Genomic DNA, 20,897 nt, shown 5'->3' with positions numbered 1-20,897 from the left:
TGAATACCCTCGGCGTCGTGGAGAGACCGAAAGGTAACGTCTGGAATTGGTAATGGCAATCCTGAATCGCGAATCTCAGATAAGCCTGGTGAGGAGGATAAATGGGAACATGCAGGTAAGCATCCTTTATGTCCTTTATGTCCACCGACACCAAGTAGTCCCCCTCCTCCAGACTGGCAATCACCGCCCGAAGTGATTCCATCTTGAACTTGAACCTTTTCAGGAAGAAATTCAGATCTTTCAGATTTAGGATCGGTCTGACCAAGCCGTCCAGCTTCGGAACAACAAAGAGGCTTGAATAAAAACCCCGCCCTTGTTGTGACAACGGTACCAGGACTATGACCTGGTCTTGACATAATTTCTGGATTGCCGCTGTTACTGCTTCTCTCTCTGGCGAAGAAGCTGGCAAGGTCGATTTGAAAAATCGGCATGGGGGAACGTCTTGAAACTCTAGTTTGTATCCCTGGGATACTATTTGCAACACCCAGGGGTCCAGGCCAGACAGAATCCAATCCTGGCTGAAGAGTTTGAGACGTGCCCCCACCCGAGCGGCCTCCCGCAAGGGAGTTCCAGCGTCGTAGGGGTAGACTTTTGCTTTTGGGAACCTGGAGCCGGTGTGGGCTTCTTTCCCCTTCCCCTACCTGCAAAGAAGGGGGAACCTCTTGTCTTTTTGTATTTATTGGGCCGAAAGGACTGCATTTGCGGGTGATAGGTCTTTTTTGCCGAGTCAGGCGCAGAGGGCAAAAATGTTGAATTACCTGCGGTAGCCGCCGAGACTAACGCATCCAGGCCATCGCCAAATAAGGCCCCACCTTTATATGGGAGAGCCTCCATGTTTCTTTTGGAATCTGCATCTGCGTTCCACTGGTGAATCCATAACGCCCGCCTAGCCGATACTGCCATGGTAGCGGCTTGTGAACTCAAGAGTCCAATATCCTTCATTGCTTCCAGCATGTAGGCGGCAGCGTCCTTGATATTCCCTAACTTAAGGAGTATCTCATCTTTATCAATCGTGTCAATTTCTGATGACACGCTTTCTGACCATTTTTCAATAGCGCGACTCACCCATGCGCAGGCAATAGTGGGCCTGAGCAGTGTACCATTGGTAACATAAATGGATCTCAATGTCGTTTCCATTTTGCGGTCTGCCGGCTCTTTAAGAGAAGCCGTGCCAGGAGCAGGGAGAATTACCTTCTTTGTCAACCTGGAAAGCGCACTGTCTAACACAGGGGGTGACTCCCATTTTTTCCTGTCTTCAACCGGGAAAGGATAAGCTATGTGAATCCTTTTGGGAATACCACATTTTTTATCAGGATTCACCCATATCCCTTCAAACAGAGCATTTAGTTTGTGTGAAGGAGGGAACGTGACTTTGGATTTCTTTTCCTTACATAAATAAGCTTTCTCCTGAGGTACAGGAGTGCTTTCTGTAACCTTTAACGCGTCCCTTGTAGCCACAATCATATATTGTATACTTTTTGCCAATTTATGATCTATCTCTCTGGTTTCACTATCGTCGACACAAGAATCAGAATCCGTGTCAGTATCAGTGTTTACAACATTTGCAAATGGTCTCTTATGTGACCCAGAGGGGCCGCCCGCATAAGGAATAACAGCATCCTGAAAAATCACATCTTCCACAGATTTTCTCCAGCATGCAGCCTTAGATTCAGACTTATCCAATCTACGGTTAATCAGATGCATACTGTCACGTAGCTCTTTCACCCATGCAGGCTCTTGGTGTGCCGGTAGCGCCACCACATTACAACTCTGTGTCCCTAAAATGGCTTCCTCTGGGGAGGAACTCCCTGCCTCAGATGTGCCTCACACTCCACACTCACAGACACACTGGGACTTATTTTGGGGACAGACCCACAGTAAAATCTGTCAGAGGGACACAGGATAGGAGCAGCCAGCTCACAAACCCAGCGCCAGTATTGCCTGTGAACACAGTATGTCCACAGCCCAAAAGCACTTTTAAATAGTAATATACATTATCAAATGCACCACAAACGCTTTGTGCCCCTCCTGTATAGCACCCTGTACTTGTCAGAAGTGGAGGAGAGGACCAGCGTGTTCTTTGCAGCCTGAGGAGAGAGAGAAAATAGCGCTGAGTAGTGTGCTGGCTGCCTGAGGAAGAAGCTCCGCCCCCTCAATGGCGCGTCCTTACACTCAGTATATGACTTATTATTTATACCGGCGGGGGTAGGGCTGTGCCAGCGGCATCTTATGCCCCCTTTTAGCCAGTTTGAGGTATTTTTCTTGCTGCTCAGGGCGCCCCCCTGCGCCCTGCACACTGCAGTGCCTGTGTGTGTAGGCAGCAATGGCGCGCTGCGCTCCCGCCAGCCGCGCCGCACCTCAGCCGTCACTTACTTGACTGAAGAGCATTCTTCTCATATCTTCTGACTTCTGGCTCTGCGAGGTGGGTGACGGCGTGCTGTGGGAGTGAGCATCTAGACACGGCTAGCGTTCAGTTCCCTTCAGGAGCTAATGGTGTCCTGTCAGCCAGAAGCAGAGCCATGAAACTCTGAGGAAGTTGGTTCTGCTTCTGCCCTCTCAGTCCCATGAAGCAGGGAGTCTGATGCCAGCAGATCTCCCTGAAAATAAAAAACCTAACATAAGTCTTTTCAGAGAAACTCAGTAGAGCTCCTCAGAGTGCATCCAGTCGACCTGGGCACATTTCTAAAACTGAGGTCTGGAGGAGGGGCATAGAGGGAGGAGCCAGTTCACACCCAATGAAAAGTCTTTGGAGTGCCCATGTCTCCTGCGGATCCCGTCTATACCCCATGGTCCTGATGTCGTCCCCAGCATCCTCTAGGATGTATGAGAAAACTTCATTGGTTCCCCCTTCTACAGCCCTGCCCACACACCCAGAAATGCCTCCCCAATATTAAAATATGTAAATAAGGTGCCAATTCCAAAGATATCTTTCATCTTTCAAATTGTTTGAAAAATTGCTTAGTGTGTACACTCAATTTCGTTTGTCAGGGCTCTGGGAAGTTCAAGGGAAATTGCTAATCTTCCACATTGCTCATCTTTCACATTGGTTCTGTCTTCTAGTGTGTAGGGCCCTAAACACCCCCACCCCCCACCCTGCACGGCCTGATCCTAAGAAGCCCCGACAAACTTACGTTTGGGATGCCAGCAGTCGGGATTCTGGCACCAACATTTCTATCCATGCCTGGATCCCGGAGTAAAGCATTCCGACCAGTGTGGGGCTTTCAGCATTCCAGCTGCCAGCAACCCGTACACTGGTATGCTGACCGCGTTCCCCATCACTAACCACAGGTGATCTCGACACCTGGAAGTTAAGTATTCTAACCCTCCTGTTCTCCAAGTTCTAACCCTCCATTCCCGCAGTCTGACCCTAACCGCACCCCCCCACACACACCCCCCCACACACACACACACACACACACACACACACACAGCCTAACTCTCTCTCTCTCTTTCTCTCCCTCCAAATATCTCTCTTCCTCACTCTCCCCGTGTATCCTTCTCCCCATGGCTCGCTTTCTCCCATGCCGCCCCCCTATTCCCATGTCGCACCCTTTGCTCTGGTTAACACATTATATATATATATATATATATATATACACATACCTCACATATCTGGAAACCCCATCCCTACAACTCCTGCATTTACCCCTGCATTGCTTTGCCCAGGGGCCTACACTGCTGTTAAGACTATGTGTGATACACGCATCGCTGCTTTTCATTTGTGACAGTTAGTGTGATTCTTAGGAATCCAAAGTGTCACATTCCATATGTGTCGATGGTTTTCTTGCATACTGCACCATATGCCTGCCTCAACTTGTCTGTCCTTTAATTTGTGTGTTAATTTAGCTTGATTGACTTGGCAGCTTTGGTGGTATTTTATTTCATGAAGTATTACGTTTTATCCATTTTCATAGCTGTCTCTTAAATGTCCAGGTAGATGTAGCAAGTTAAGGCACATTAGCCAAGCACCCCCCTTTGGGGACACACACTGGCAGAGGCACAGCGATCAGTGTTTGCTAGTCATAGCTTGCCAGCCTGAACTTAATCAGTAAAATATGTAGTTCGGCAGATGTTCAGTGAATGGCATGGCAGAAACTGCTCATTGTTCAGTGTCTGTGCTCATGATCAAATCCCCTTTGGCTTTGCTGTCTTGTGGTTTGGACATTCTCCTGCTTAACAATTAATAAAGCCATGACAAGCCTATGCAAAGGTAGAGACTGAGATGCCGATGATGCCATTACATACAGTATCTTGTCGCAAACAGCTCTGCTCATACCCACAATATTGGGCGCATATGCACTCATGCAGATTTGCCTGATTCTGCCTACTCATATGGTTTGGGCATAGGGAGTGTTTGCACAACTACAAACAGATGCAGACTGGGGGGAAAGCACACACCCTTGGGAAAGCCATCTGCTTGTGATCTGCTGTTTGTGAAAACTTTACTGACACTGGCTGGTGCTTTCTTCATTGCTTGGGCATGTGCTTTTGTGAGTGTTGTTCTTTTGTGAACATGGATCGGGGAGCTGTTTATGCTTTATTAAGCCGCTTTCAGACAAATACCCGGCTTCAACCCAGCTCAGACCCGGGACACAGAGCGTTGAAGCCGGGACTACCCCTTTCACACGTGGGCAACAACCTGGGTTATTCCCGCATTGTCACCCTTCATACCGGACCCTGGTCCCCTAGTGACCTGGGTCTTCAGGCATTCAGTGGACGCTTGGAGATGATGTAATCTAGCGCTGCTGTACCTGGCCAATCATTTTCTTTTAAGCGTGGCCTGTGTCATCATGACCCGGGTTGCTCCTTTCAGACCTAAGCTGGGTTGAAAGTCCTGGGAAAAACCCTAATAGTGAGCAGGGCCGCGGACCCGGGACAACCTGGGTAGACCCTTTTAGATATAAGGCAGACCTGGTTCGAAGCGCATTCATGTGCAAAAACCCGGGTTTTAGGCTTATGTCTGAAAGGGGTATTAGAGATATATTTGAAGTTTTATTTCTAACTATACAAAGCAGCAAAAGATTATCAAAGTTACAAAGTGTCCACTTTATAACTGAATTGTATTTGCAAACTCAACAATTATTTAATTATATAGATTTCTCAGACAGCTGCAAGATAAAAAAGGTTTATAAATTAGCATTATTTAACTAACAGTATAAAAAATAGCTGCAACAATATATAATTGGCATTTGTAATGGTTTTTATTAATTGATGCATATTGTATACTGTTTCAAAAAATTTTTTATACTGTTCATTACTTTTACTATTTTGTAAATCTAATGTATACCAGAGCAGTTGAAAATTTTCATTTGCATCTACTTTTGTATAAATTAGGTCTCAGTGCCATTCATTAAAAAGGTAATGCAGGAGATATCTCACATGTCTCCTGCTTACCTTTCTCTCCCAATTTGGGCCGCTACACTAGTATGGGGACCCAAATTCTTCAAGTTCTAAAAATACAATATTTTCAGAGCTTTACTGTGGGAACATTCGCCATCTCTAGATGGCATTTGTTCCTGCACCACCGCCACCATCACTACCCGCCTCCGTCCGCCAGAAGTCACGCATGCATTAATCCAAATTCATACATGCACCATAGCACTGGCAAGTCTAAAGTAGTGTTGAAAAGATTCATGGAGACAGCTGATTTGCAGATCAGCTGTCTCCATGCAGGAGCAGGGATGTCAAAACTTAATTATCGGGGGCCGCTGGTAAATGCCTCTGCCTGTCACTCAGGCAGAGGTGTTCGCATGATATCAATGCGATCGCAGGGCCCATTCTGCACATGCACAGAATGGGCCCTGCGCATGCGCAGTTACCCGATTATCTGAATAAGGCCTATAATTAATAAAACATTAATTAAGGTTTGGCATTACTGTATCACTTCCGTATATTCCTGATTCTATACTTAGGATTCACCAAGTGAACTACCTTTTTTGTGTTGTACACCACGTAACTGCATATTATTTGTAATTACTTTTTCTTTTCAACAAATCAACACACCTGCAGAACTAAATGATAGACTAGAAAGTGTATGCATATAAATACAACATTTAACATATTCAGAGAGATCTGTATTACACTGCAATGTTGGAGGGCGCCAAAGCCGGTGCTAGGGTGTTCAGTGCCCCCCTGCATAATATAATTTTGCACCTTCCTCCCATAACTCATAAAGGAACAGCATGCGCTGAAAAAGGGGGTGTTGCCTCACAAGGAAGGGGCGTGACTAAACAATAATACCCCATTTCAAGTTACAACACACAGTAGTACAATCACATTACATCACACGTAGTGCCCCTGATTCATATTACACCACACAGTATTGTCCCTTATACATGTAACACCACACAGTATTACCCCGTATACATGTTACGCTACATAGTAGTAGTGCCCCTTATACACAATGCCCACAGTAGTACTCCTGATACGAGTTACATTACACAGTAGTACCCCTTATACAAGTTATGCTACACAGTAGTACCATTGTATACTCCATGCCCACAAAAGTGCCCCTTATAAACACTACACTACATAGCAGTGTTCCCTATACACAATGTCCACAATAGTGCTCCTTATAGACAATGCCTTAACGGCAGTATAGGCCCCTGGGAAAAGCAATGCACAGGCACCCCTACCCTATAGGCGGCAGCTGTGACGTGCCAGGGTGGGGGTGGGGTTTGGGACAAATGCAGTATTTGTGCAGCATTTATTCCAAATAAATATATATATATATATATATATATCAGAGCTGAGTGCGAGACATGGGGAGAGAGAGGGAGACATGGGGAGAAAGAGACATAGGGAGGGAGTGAGAGAGAGAGAGAGAGAGAGAGAGAGAGAGAGAGTGAGAGACATGGGAGAGAGAGACATATGGAGAGAATGATATGGGGAGAGAGAGATGGAGGCACAGGGAGAGGGAGGCATGGGGAGAAAGAGAGAGAGGCATGGGGAGAAAGAGACACAAGGGGAGAGAGAGACATGGGGAGAGAGATGGAAAGAGAGAGAGAGAGGTGGAAATATTTAGAGAGACATGGAAAGAGAGAGAGAGAAAAAGAGAGACATGGTGAGATACTGTATGAGTGGCAGATTGAGACTGGGCAGAAGAGTTTACACTGTGAGACACCTATAGTCAGCGGCGGCTGGTGGACTGCAGATTGAGGAGCTGCTCCTCATACTGCTGGCTCCACTGCCTGTCATACATTTGACAGGCGCACCAACAGTCTGTGCACAGTGATGTACGGGCATGAGACACATTAGCAAGGAGGCAGAGAGGGGGAGCCACTCTTCACACTGCCGGCGCTGATGCCTGTCATACAGTTTTACAGGAGCAGGCTGCCAGAGTGCACATCAGCAAGGTGGCAGACCGGGTAGATCATCTCTCCAGCCCGGCGCTTCCCTGCTTTGCAGACTTTGTTAATCGGGTAGCGCCGGCCCTGGAGAGGGCAATTCCATTCTGGTTGATATACCACATAACAGATATAGGGCCTAATTCTGAGTTGATCGCAGCAGCAAGTTTGTTAGCAATTGGGCAAAACCGTGGGGGTAATTCCAAGTTGATCGCAGCAGGAATTTTGTTAGCAGTTGGGCAAAACCAAGTGCACTGCAGGGGAGGCAGATATAACATGTGCAGAGAGAGTTAGATTTGGGTGGGTTATTTTATTTCTGTACAGGGTAAATACTGGCTGCTTTATTTTTACACTGCAAATTAGATTGCAGATTGAACACACCACACCCAAATCTAACTCTCTCTGCACATGTTAAATCTGCCTCCCCTGCAGTGCAAATGGTTTTGCCCAACTGCTAACAAAATTCCTGCTGCGATCAACTTGTAATTACCCCCCATGTGCACTGCAGGGTGGGGGGGGGGGGGGGGGGGCAGATATAACATGTGTAGAGAGAGTTAGATTTGGGTGGGTTATTTTGTTTCTGTGCAGGGTAAATACTGGCTGCTTTATTTTTACACTGCAAATTAGATTTCAGTTTGAATACACCCACCCAAATCTAACTCTCTCTGCACATGTTATATCTGTCCCCCCTGCATTGCACATGGGGGGTAATTCCAAGTTGATCGCAGCAGGATTTTTGTTAGCAATTGGGCAAAACCATGTGCACTGCAGGGGAGGCAGATATAACATGTGCAGAGAGAGTTAGATTTGGGTGGGGTGTGTTTAATCTGCAATCTAATTTGCAGTGTAAAAATAAAACAGCCAGTATTTACCCTGCACAGAAATAAAATAACCCACCCAAATCTAACTCTTTCTGCACATGTTATATCTGCCTCCCCTGCAGTGCACATGATTTTGCCCAATTGCTATCAAAAATCCTGCTGTGATCAACTTGGAATTACCCCCACGATTTTGCTCAACTGCTAACAAATTTGCTGCTGCGATCAACTCAGAATTAGGCACTTACTCTTGAATAGGGTTCAACTCACAATCGTGTATTTGATGTAAACTATGGTGGCGTGAAAAAATGTTTTGCCCCCTCCCTGGTTTCTTCTATGTTTGCATATTTGACGCATTTGTTTCAGTTCGTCAAACAAAACTGAATATAAGACAAAGTCAACCTGAGTAAACACAATGGTTTTTAAATGATAATTTAATTTATTAAAGAAAAAATCCAACACCTATATCACCCATGTGAAAAGTGAATTGAATTATGCTTGTACCTTAGTAAAGAAGTAACCACCTGTATCCATAAAACGGAAATGTACACCTAAGGAAAGAGCAAACAAACAAATAAATATAATTATAGGGCAGGTAGGGCAATTACACCACTTTGAATTATAAGCAGAGATGTGGTAATCAATTCAAAACACATACAGTACTTTCTTCATGCTCCCTTCGCTTATTGGCACAATCCTGTCACTGAGGGGGAGGTGGCAGGGCCGCAATGATAGAATTCTCTGCTGCACCAAACTCCCAGCGGGTGTGGATTATTAGATATACGGTCAATAGGTCTACCACTAATGGAATATATGCATTAGGTCGACAGGGTCAAAAGGTCGACATAAAATAGGTAGACTGTAGAAAATTGTTAACAGGGTACATGTACATCACAGAGTAGTATATAGTGGTACAGTACATCATAGAGTAGTATATAGTGGTGTAGTACATAATAGAGTACAATATAGTGGTACAGTACATCACAAGAGTAGTATATAGTGGTACAGTACATCACAGAGTAGTATACAGTGGTACCATAAATCATAGCGTAATATAGTGATACAGTACATCATAGAGTAGTATATAGTGGTGTAGTACATAATAGAGTACAATATAGTGGTACAGTACATCACAAGAGTAGTATATAGTGGTACAGTACATCACAGAGTAGTATACAGTGGTACCATAAATCATAGCGTAATATAGTGATACAGTACATCATAGAGTAGTATAGTGGCACAGTACATCATAGAGTAGTATATAGTGGTGTAGCACATAATAGAGTACAATATAGTGGTACAGTACATCATAGATCCATGTTATGTTATTACATATGCAAATAGATGTACAAAATTTACTAAATTTCTATAGACCTTAACATTAATTCTAGGAAGTCAAAAATAAATAATAAATCATACTGGATCCTAGGATTTTATTGTTTACTACAAGGTCAATATCAAATAGCTGGAAAATGTCACATTCCTTTTGTACATTAACTGGCCATGAAAAAGAAACAATTAAAATAAAGCTACTCAGCTGTTCTCTATTGAAAATGAATGCATAAAATGTGTTTCTTAACTAGAACAAAGAGAAGTCAAAGACGATTTTAGGCAATACACAGCAGCACATACTTGACAAGCTAGATCCAGTATCTCCTTAGCTTTCACAGGGCAGGAGCCCTTCAATTCATTCTTCCTATTTGCTTTCTCTTATGTCCTAGAGGATGCTGGGGTCCACATTAGTACCATAAGGTATAGACGGGTCCAATAGGAGCCACTGGCACTTTAAGAGTTTGAGAGTGTGGGCTGGCTCCTCCCTCTATGTCCCTCCTACCAGACTCAGTTTAGAAAATGTGCCCGGAGGAGCCGGTCACAGCTAGGGGAGCTCTCCAGAGTTTCTCTAGTAAAGTAATTTTTTAGTGTTTATTATTTTACAGGGAGGCTGCTGGCAACAGCCTCCCTGCTTCAAGGGACTAAGGGGGGGAGTAGTGTCTGCCCTGCGGGGTCTGACCCACTATATCCGCTGACAGGACACTGAGCTCCTGAGGGGATAAAACGTTCCCCGCCACAGGGGATCGCTCACCCTGGAAGCATGCCGCCACCCCCTTACATGGCCAGAAGATAAGATGATGGCGAGATATGGCGGCACAAGGGTAGGGGTGCAGTGTCTAGGGACTCGGTGTCATATGCTGCTGAAGTGGCTTCCTCTCAGGAGGAATCCATTTCATGTACACAGAAATGAAATCACGGTGCTGAGGCAGCGTCTAAATACCCTAAACGGGTCACAGTCGCTAACCGGATACTGAATCCCCTGGTTAGCGACAGAATCCTTAGTACACAGACGCTAACCGGGGACTGAATTCCCCGGCTAGCAACGGAATCCTCAGACCAGTATATAGAAGGTGCGTGGGAAGACGCGCCATCTTCGGAGGGCGGGGCTTCTTCTCAGTGCGGACCCAGCAGAGTTCAGCGCCATTTTCCTGTTTGCACCACAGACTGCAGACAGTGATGGGGACGTGCTGGGGGAACGGCACCCCTTGCAGGGGGTGCAGCTCATGCTTGAGGCCATTAGAGATATGTTAAATATTGCTGACATGTCGCCTGAGCAGGTTGAGGAGGCTTACTTCACTGACAATAAGAAAGCCTCGCTAACCTTCCCTGCGTCTAAAGTATTAAACGCTATTGGAAAAATCCTGAGTGTAAGGATTCCAGATCCCCAAAAGGGTTCTGGTTACTTTCCCCTTCCCTGAGGAGGATAGAAAGAATTGGGAAAACCCACTCATAGCTTATCACATAACAAAAAAGTAGCAATAAATACTGCAGAGATATGGGTTACATTACACAATAAATTGGAGCTGGGGAACAGGACCCAGGAAAAGGGCATAAAATAGAAAAAGCTAAGGAATAGTAAGGCAGACTATACAGAAACTCCAATTAAAAAAAAAAAAAAAAAAGAGATGGTGACGAGTCCAATTAGCAGGATACAGGGCAGTCCCAAAACTAGGAATCAACTCAAATGGTTAATAAGATTATTAGTATAAAGCCAAGAAGGTATCAGTAATTGCATACTGTAAATACACAAAAGAGCATAATTATAAAAAGACGGGAACAAGTGTTTTTGGGGAGGGTATCACTTGAATGTATAGGGGACTGCACCAGATATCGTCAGCTCGTACATGCATGGTGTGACGGCAGCTACTGCACAATTTCAAGAGAATGGGTGGGGAAGGGTGATTGCGCTGATGGATAGCTGCAAAGAAGGTGTATAAGGAGAAGTCACTCTATCTCCAAAGGCACTAGACAGAAAAAAAATAAAAAATACACCCTCAATCTTGCGGTACACAAAGGTCCATATGTTTAGGACCACTTCCTATGAACTGAGGAGTGGTGAAATAATGTCCAATGTGATACAAATGTTTGTAAGAATCCTATGGTTCAGCAATGAGTGATTGACTTCCAAATGTACGTACCGTACTAACATGTTCTTCATGTGTTCTTCACCATGAATTGTTCCTCATAGACAAGAAAAGGGGAGGAGAGACAAAAGGACCAATAGTGTAGTACGTTCAGGTGACAAAATACCCCCGAGGAATGTACTAAACTGCCACTATGAGCACAAAACATACCATACTTACATAGGTACGTGTAACAGAATTCTTATAAAGGTATCTTTTCCTGCACAATATCACCTTCAAAGGCTAAACCTGGAAGTAAAGTGATCGCACTAGAATATTTTATTTCTTATTGCCGTGGTAAGTGGCATTAAGAAAATATAACTATTGGGACAAAGTCCCGATAATGAATAAATATTCTCCAAAATACTGAACTTCAAACTGTTTGCCTCCACCTACAGGCTTGATAGCAAACTGAAGGATCAGTAATCCCTGGAGGAGATAACATGCCAGGACTGACTGAAGTCTTGGGGTGCTGGACTGGGGCTAACATCTTAGAGTGCAGGACTGCAGACTAAGTGGCAGAGACTGAAAGTGAACCAAGAAGTCTACTCTATGAATCAGGTTTTAGTAAATATTTAGTGAATCCTACTAATTTCTCAGGGTGCCAGGATTACACAGCTAGAATACTAGTAAATCTAGGAGTCTAAAATTTGTTGAGTTAAGCATTAGTTAAAACCTTAACGTTATCAATTTCAGAAGATGAACTAGTTAAAAGGCTATAGAAAATAGGTTTAAGCTAAGCAACACGCATGGGGGCATTCCAGGCATCTCAAGTATCCTCAAAGATCATCATAAAGATACTTTTAGAATCAAGAAGATTCACAGAACAGTCTCTGAAGTCCCATTGTAGTATAAAATATTCAATATATTTGCATTGGCTGGATACAGAAGATATTTTAATTAACGGGACTTGAATTAAATAACAATAAGGTAGATAAAAGATGGGTTGACCAGACTAGAACAGGACTGTGAGTGGCAGATAAGTAGTCAGGACTCATGGTGGTGGGTAAGGGCTAACAAGACTCAATTACTAAAGCTTCTAAAACTGAAAATGTGGTGATGGTGCCCATAAGAGCCAATCAGATACTGTCTATCATTTCTCTATTGCATCCTAGAAAATGATAGACAGAATCTGATTGGTTGCTATGGGCAACATCACTTTTAATTTTAAAAGCTTTAGTTAATTTACCCCATAGTGGCAGATGAGTACACAAGACTGGAGGGGACAGCTTACTAAACTGTGGTATGGTTGCATTGTAAGGTTCAAAACTGATATTAGATGAGCAGATCTAAAATTTCTATTTATATATATCAACTAATAGATATAGGTATTGAGTAATTTCTGGAATATAATTTTCTGGTCATTTGTAAATCATCATTTTAATCTTCAACATCACTCTACCCCACACAACAGATAAGGTATTATATATTATCAATACCATGATAGCAGTGGGAAGTTGGCAAAATCCAGGGAGAAACACACAAGAAGGTAACAAGAAATGAGAGCCTTAAAACACAAAATGCTGCAGACAAAAGTAACAGTGAAATAAGATTAAAGGCAAAAAGAAAAGAAAAAGATAAAACACTCAGAACCTTATGAACCACCAAGTACCAAAACAAAAATCCAAAAATAGACTATTGTTAAGATCATTGAGTGACTCAGGCTGATTACTATTTTAGGCCTTGTAATCGATCATGATCTCTAAAAGAGAGATTATCCAAGAAGGTGAAATACCAGCTTTGGGCATACAGTACAGACCATTCTCATCCAGCCTGCAAACTACAGTATAACACAGGTGTGAATAAATACATATTTAATAAGCACAACCCAGAACAAAACAGTGAACACATACAAATAATACAACATGAATAGGGTAGGTTAGCACATACAGTCCAGGAACTCTAAAAAGATAAGAGTGTGGGGAAATCCCATAAGCAGGATACAGTGCAGTCACACAAGAAGGGAGTTCACTGGTTACTAAGATTGCTCGGGATATGCAGAAGACGTATAGGCAGGAGCAGATATTACAAGATCCGGAGGATGGAGGGATATGTACACAAGAAACCAGGTGCAAGACACTTTGTCGGATGCACATTATAATGAACTTCAAAGAGTATGTCTCCATCTACATGCCAGATGGCAGACTGCAGGATATAGCTATTTAAAGCTGCCACTTAGAGGCATCAATACAGACAAATCAGCCTGACGAGTACCTTGACCTTGATTTTGACCACTCCCACCAATTTGTTGTTTGCTACTTGTAGCTATATTGCTCAGCAGCTATAGCTACAGTATGTGTACAATACCGGGAGGAAATAGAGTATCAGTCAGCTTTTACTTGCAGCTTCCCCCCTTTTTGAAGACTAACATCTCCTGACTGCCCCTGTCTCTAACCCTGACCCCTTCTGTCGCTAATACCTATACAACATTCATGTACTCAATTTGAGAGTTATTTGTTATTCAGTCACACTGTGCTTTATTACATTTCAAGATATTGCCATTTCTGGGATTCAAACCCATTTCCTTTGGCATAGCAGTCTTTTATTGAGCTATCTGCCCTTGCATAGAAAGCTAGAGAATACTAAGCAAGAGAATTCTCACTATTTGAAGCATACCTTGTACTTTGTGAAAAAATGATCGGCATTGCAGCTAAGCAGATTTATGTAGTGTGTGGCTGCAAGAGATTGGATGTGTAGCTGCACACTACATAGATTTGTCATTTTTCAAACACAGCCTGTGACATATCAGTTATTGTGCCCATACACTTATGAGATTATCGGTACTAGCCTTCGTTTTCGACCACATCTGTGAGAGAAATCGAAGGATTGTATGCACATTTTAGTACCTTGAGACGCGATGCGTGGGCACGCTGGTCGAATATCGCGTCTCAAGATAATATGTGCTGCACTTAATATTTCTCGCATCACAGCACGATCGCATGTGGTTTTAAGCCCACATGAGATATATCGCACTGCGATGTGTGATGGGCACCCCACTCGGCGGTGACGTGCCCATCACGTGATTACCATGCGATCTATCACATGATCGCATGGTAATCACTTTGGCAGTTCATGTGCGATTTCATTGCACCTGAACTGCCGGTGCGATGCCCCGCGATGTTGCATCGTGGGGCATCGCACAAGTGTATGGCCAGCATTAGAAGCTGATTGGCTGGTACTTTATAACCGTGCTATTTACCACTCTCCGAGGCTTGATAAATGAGGGCCTAAATGCGGAATGCAACCCAAGATATCCGCAATAGTATGCAATATTTTATGTCAGCCAGCAATATTTTATTAGAAAATGTATATAGATCAGTAATTGGCTATTTATAGACTCCAGTAAGTTTGTAAGGTTTCATCTAGGGAGCTGAGAACCCTTGCAACAACCTTCAGTGGAGAGGACATATGTCAAAGCAGAAGAACCTAGATATCCACTTTCACTTTCATGATAGTATTCTTTATGGTTATATAATGTAAGACACAAATACTATTTCAGGTGAGTTTGTTACTTTGAGGGATCCAGCTCAGATTTATTTGAAACAGTGAGCATCATATAGTAAATCTTATATGAGTCATTACGAGAAGATATTACATCTTTTAAGAAACACATGGTCATAAAAGAGATCCATCACTTAAAGGATTTACATAGATTTGAAGTAATAAATAAACTGCTTTTCTCTCACCTCTTAAGGTCACAGGGTTGAAATAGTCACTATGTATTATTATTAGTACAGGTTGAGTATCCCTTATCCAAAATGCTTGGGACCAGAGGTATTTTGGATATGGGATTTTTCTGTATTTTGGAATAATTGCATACCATAATGAGATATCATGGCGATAGGACCCAAGTCTAAGCACAGAAGGCATTTATGTTACATATACACCTTATACACACAGCCTGAAGGTCATTTTAGCCAATATTTTTTATAACTTTGTGCATTAAACAAAGTGTGTCTACATTCACACAATTCGTTTATGTTTCATATACACCTTATATACACAGCCTGAAGGTCATTTAATACAATATTTTTAATAACTTTGTGTATTAAACAAAGTTTGTGTACATTGAGCCATCAGAAAACAAAGGTTTCACTATCTCACTCTCACTCAAAAAAGTCAGTATTTCGGAATATTCCGTATTTCGGATATTTGGATATGGGATACTCAACCTGTATTAGCATTAGCATTAGCAGTAGTAGTAGTAGTAGTAGTAGTAGTAGTATCTGGAAAACACTACATATACTTTTGATTTTCTGGATCATCTGTGCTGGATTTACGTAACTCAAATCAGGTACTTCCGTTTGATCGGGATCGGTATGAAATACCTCCAACCAAAATCCCGACAGTCGAAATCCCGACAGCAATTGACTGACGGTCAAAATCCCGACGAGGTCAAAATCCCAGCATGGACAAAATACAGACATTTAAAATACCGACAAGGTCAAAATACGACATGTAAATTGCCGACAGGTCAAAATACCGACATGTGTTTTTCATTTTGTGTGTGTGTGTATGTCGACATAGGTCGACATGGACACCATATAAGTGTACCGCGTCCACTCGCATGGCTCGCTGCGCTCGCAATGCTTCGGGCACACTATTATATTCCCCCTCCAGGTCCACTGGGATGGTAAAGTATGAACAAGTCGGTTTCAATGAAAAAATCATGTCGGAATTTTGACCTGTCGGCATTGTACATGTCGGTATTTTGACCTTGTCGGTATTTTGTCCATGTCGGGATTTAGACCTTGTCGGGATTTTGATCATCAGTCAATTGCTGTCGGGATTTCAACCGTCGGGATTTTGATTGGAGGTAAATTGACTGCATCCCGTTTGATCCATGGCAGCATGTGAAGAGCAGAGTTTATCTGATATATTCTAGTAGAGGGGATAGGACTGTGAGTTTCTAACTGCTCAAGACTTGCATGAAAATTTACTTTTCCTCTGTGGTCTATGTAAATAGGAGATATTTGGCCAGAGAAGCGCAATTTTTACCAATAACAAAAAAAATGCTCCATGTACAGAGCACCGCTTAACACAAAAATATTAATAATGAAATAGGATGGCTGGCTGGGGGCATACCACTGCCTAGGTCAGTGTAAATAAATGATTACACATTGCGTGTCATGCTGAGCTTGATAAAGCTTGATATGTGCCATTTGTTATTAGAAATGTTTATTTAATCCAGTATACACAAACTTTTATTTTAATAATATTGTGGCTACAATTCATGAACCTGGAAACTTACAGGGCAAAGTATGGCCCATTACTACAAAATGACAAACTGATTCTCAGTATGAGGAATACTTGGCAAAGGCTAATACATTCCAAAGAATCTGCAAATATTAACAGCTACAGTATATGATCATTAAATACAGTACAACAGATTCAATGTAAGAGCTCATACAAGAAACAACCAAAGAATTTATGCAAAGCAAGTGCTACTGATTGGGTAACGGTGGTAAGAACTAAGAAGACTCAATGAACAAAGAATAAAAGAAAAGACAACTTATACAGCTTTAGAGCACAGGAGCAAAGAGCTACTGTATATGGTACAGATACAATGTGGCATAGATACAATGTGGCATAGAGAAGGTATGAAGAATGCTGGGATAAAATAATACACAGTAATATAGTAATATGTAACAGGTAACTTTGGTACTGCAATTCAGCAAATTTCATTGGACTTCATCACCCTAGGGCTCGTACACACTGAATACCAAAGTTAGTAAAAAAATGAACCAAACCTTGGATTTTTTCTTCAAGTTTAACTGAACAAAGGGGGTCATTCCGAGGTGATCACTTGCTAGCAACTTTTTGCAGCGCTGTGATCAGGTTATATCTCGGCAAAACAGGCGCGTCGTACGGGTACAAAGAGGATCGGTGCTGGGTGATGAAGACTCCATTCGCACAGCCGATCGCAAGGTGATTGACAGAAAGAGGGCATTTGTGGGTGTCAACTGACCGTTTTCTGGGAGTGTTTGGAAAAACGCAAGCGTGTCCAAGCGTTTGCAGGGCGGGTGTCTGACGTCAATTCTGGGACCAAAAAGACTGAAGTGATCGCAGCGGCTGAGTAAGTCTAGAGCTACTCAGAAACTGCAAAAAAACGTTTTTTGCGCCGTCGGCTGCAAAAGCGATCGCACACTTGCAAAGCTAAAATACACTCCCCCATAGGTGGCGACTATCTGATCACAGCGCTGTAAAAAGTTGCTAGTGAGATATCAACTCGGAATGACCCCCAAAGTGTGTTCCCATATAATCCTATTGTGATAACCTTGCTGAACACTGCAGACAAAGTATAATTGATGTGCAGGGAAATTACATCTTTCTAATAATCCCAGATAGCATATTACTACATAAAATAGCACATATATGCATAAACTACTCTGGCATATTACTTCTGCACAGCTGAAGATAGGACATCACTGTGCAATATAACATTGATGCATGAGAGAGCACATATCTGCTTTAAGATACTTTATATGTAGCACATTACTGCACACTATATAGTAGCACATTACTGCATAAGATACAGTATGTAGCAGATAACTGTATAAAATACTGTAGCCCATTACAGCACAGTGAAAAGTAGCAGATTACAGCATAAAAGCACATTTCTGCACTATACAGTATGTAGCACATTACTGCCATAAGAGTGCATTATTGTACAATAAACATCATGAGTCTACTCAGTTTTTACAATTGTACCAATGTGGATTTGTATTTTAATAGAAAGTAAGTCATGTATTGTAAAGTACCCTCATTTTTATCTGTAACCTTTTCTAGTACAATATATAGAAAAAGTATATTGCTTACAGTGCAAGCAGACAACTGGCAATCACTCCTTTGTTAGGATCACACGGTAACATTCACCTCTCTGTTACTGGAAACAACAGCGGAACAAGTAAACTATAAAAACCACTGCGCTCATGCAATCTATACCTACAATTATAGTTGTTAGGCTTCTGCTCTCAAATTAATAAGCAATCAGGAGGCTTGTTATTAATTATAATTCGAAATAGATTTATTTACAGCTGAACAAGTGTCACGAATCCCCAGACAACAGACGGCTAGTTACAGAACTATTAAGGTAGCACAGTTTACAAATAACATACAACGATCAGAAGACCAAGTACAATCACCTTACACTTTCAGCCATTGTCACATGAAATGTGCATCTCCGACATTATTCCTGGTGTCTAGCAATGATGAGGGAGTAGAGGGTATAGAGATAATACTCAGATGCCGGGTAAATGGTGGCAGACAAGATGCTGTGTGTACCCACCTCTCTCCAGCTTTCTGTCGCCGTGACATTGATCCACGCAAAGTGTTCTGTTCCCATAGTATAATCCACTGCGCGTCCTCTACCAGCAATATCTCCAACTCATTACTTCTATGCGTGGGACACGTTACACTCCAGCAGCAGCAGCAGCAGCCTGTAATGCTACTGACTATTCCACTCGCGGGAGGGGTTAGCCTGGGTCTGTGGGATGGATGGCCTTGGTACCCTCTTCTAGGCTGAGGTAGGAGTGTCCGGGCACCGGAGTGAGGGTGACTCAGAGGGGAAGGAGGGAAGGAGGACTCTTCTCGCTGGGTCTCTACTAAGGAGAGGTTTATATGTCTTCCAGTCACAACATAAACACAGTGATCCACGTGTCGTGTTTATGCTTAAACCCGTCACCCGGACTGCTGCTGTTAATGGATAATGTCATTTATATTCCAGTCATAATAAGTTACAGGTATAGAAAACTTGACTCAGCGCCCTCGTTTCTGGTGTCCTGAGATCCACTCTCTTTACAGCACGGGGGTCTGTCTATTCATGAAGCAGTGAAAAGTGTGGAGAAGTGAGCCAGTGGAGAAGTTGCCCATGACAACCAATCAGCATTGAAGTAACATTAACCATTTACATACTATACAATTGTATGGAGTAGCTGATTGGTTGCCATGGGCAACTTCTTCACATACTCACTTCTCCACTGTTTTCACAGCTTCATAAATAGACCCCACAATGTGCATGATGCGCCTCGTTAGCACCCCTGCGGAGAAGGCACAGACAGTAAAAACCGAAACGGTCTGGACCCGGAACACTGGACAGAAACAGCTCCTTGCTACAAAATCTGCCAGTCCCCAGACAGTTGGTCCCACAGTGGAGCTGAAAAAAGCTGGGTACACACTGGCAGATATATGTGCTGTTTACAAGATCTGCAGTTATATATACAGATGCGTAAGTTCGTCCCAGTTGCCCGGAGGCAAGATAAATATTGGTGCTCCCCTATTTACTATATTAAGATAAATATATGTATGTAGATGTGCGTGTGTATATATATATATATATATATATATATATACAGTGTGTGTGTGTGTGTGTGTGTGTGTGTGTGTGTGTGTGTGTGTTCTGAAAAAATGTATCTACTGTATTTATACATTTCATTGTCTTTTATTTTAAATCACACATTTCTTAGCAGTCATACCCAGGATTAGAAGCCATGACCTGTTACACTAACAGCAGACATTTTACTGATGGAGTTATTTGATCCGGTAGAGGAAGCATGATAATTCTAGCTATATGAAGTTACATGTAATTGTCAGAGAAGTATCTTCATATAGTTAAAATTCTCATATTTCCTAAACAGGAGCTTCATCAGTAAGGTGTCTGCTTCCAGTGTAAATAGGTTGTGGTTTCTAATACTGGGTGTGACATTTGTAAAATGTGTATATTAAGTATAATAGAGAGGGTGTGAGTTGTAAAGTGCAGGGACCAGTGAGGAAGTCGGCCACTGAAAAGATAGTGGCAGCTATCAATTAACTTAATTCAATGGTGTCACAGAATGGGAGGAGAGGTGCCCCCCTTCAGAGCAGGAGCCCGGCGGCAGTTGACTCCGTTGCCTCCCAGAGTTCTGCCTCTGTGCAGATGGGTATTAATGGAGAAGCTAATTGCGTTATCTTCTCTGTTAATCCTTTGCTGAATAGCAGGGTTACTTTAAAAGTTGACAAATAATGTTCTAAATTGAGCCCTAACTAAAGTATCACTTCCAAAATGCTGCTATTTTTGTGGATGCAGCTTTTCATAATTGTGATAAATTTTTTTAAAGCAATAAAGCACTAGAAAGGTTGAGGTAAAATTCAGTTTGAATTTGAAATGGAATATCTGATGTAATGTGAGTGTACACTTAGCTATGTGCACCCTGGTCCTGATAACGAATATCATATTTACATAATGTTAGCTGCTCAAACTCTGGCCCCAATTTATCAAGCCTTTGAGAGTGATAAATTGA

The 20,897-nt window shown here is 42.6% G+C and overlaps 1 protein-coding gene across 1 annotated transcript in view; it reads right to left on the bottom strand.

The window, feature by feature from the left end:
- Window positions 1-19,436, bottom strand: part of TMEM116 (transmembrane protein 116) — a 135,787-nt gene extending 116,351 nt beyond the window's left edge. The window contains exons 1-2 of the mRNA XM_063964368.1: window positions 18,908-19,436; window positions 8,669-8,715 (exon numbers count right to left, since the gene is read on the bottom strand). Coding sequence (XP_063820438.1) covers window positions 8,669-8,715; window positions 18,908-18,964 — 104 coding nt within the window. The 5' untranslated portion in view covers window positions 18,965-19,436. The remainder of the gene's footprint in view (window positions 1-8,668; window positions 8,716-18,907) is intronic.
- Between the last annotated feature and the right edge of the window lie 1,461 nt (window positions 19,437-20,897).

The sequence above is a fragment of the Pseudophryne corroboree genome, chromosome 1 (genome assembly GCF_028390025.1).
Source record: "Pseudophryne corroboree isolate aPseCor3 chromosome 1, aPseCor3.hap2, whole genome shotgun sequence".
NCBI lineage: Eukaryota > Metazoa > Chordata > Amphibia > Anura > Myobatrachidae > Pseudophryne > Pseudophryne corroboree.
Note: the sequence above shows the minus strand (reverse complement) of the source record. Positions and strands in the feature narration are given on the sequence as shown.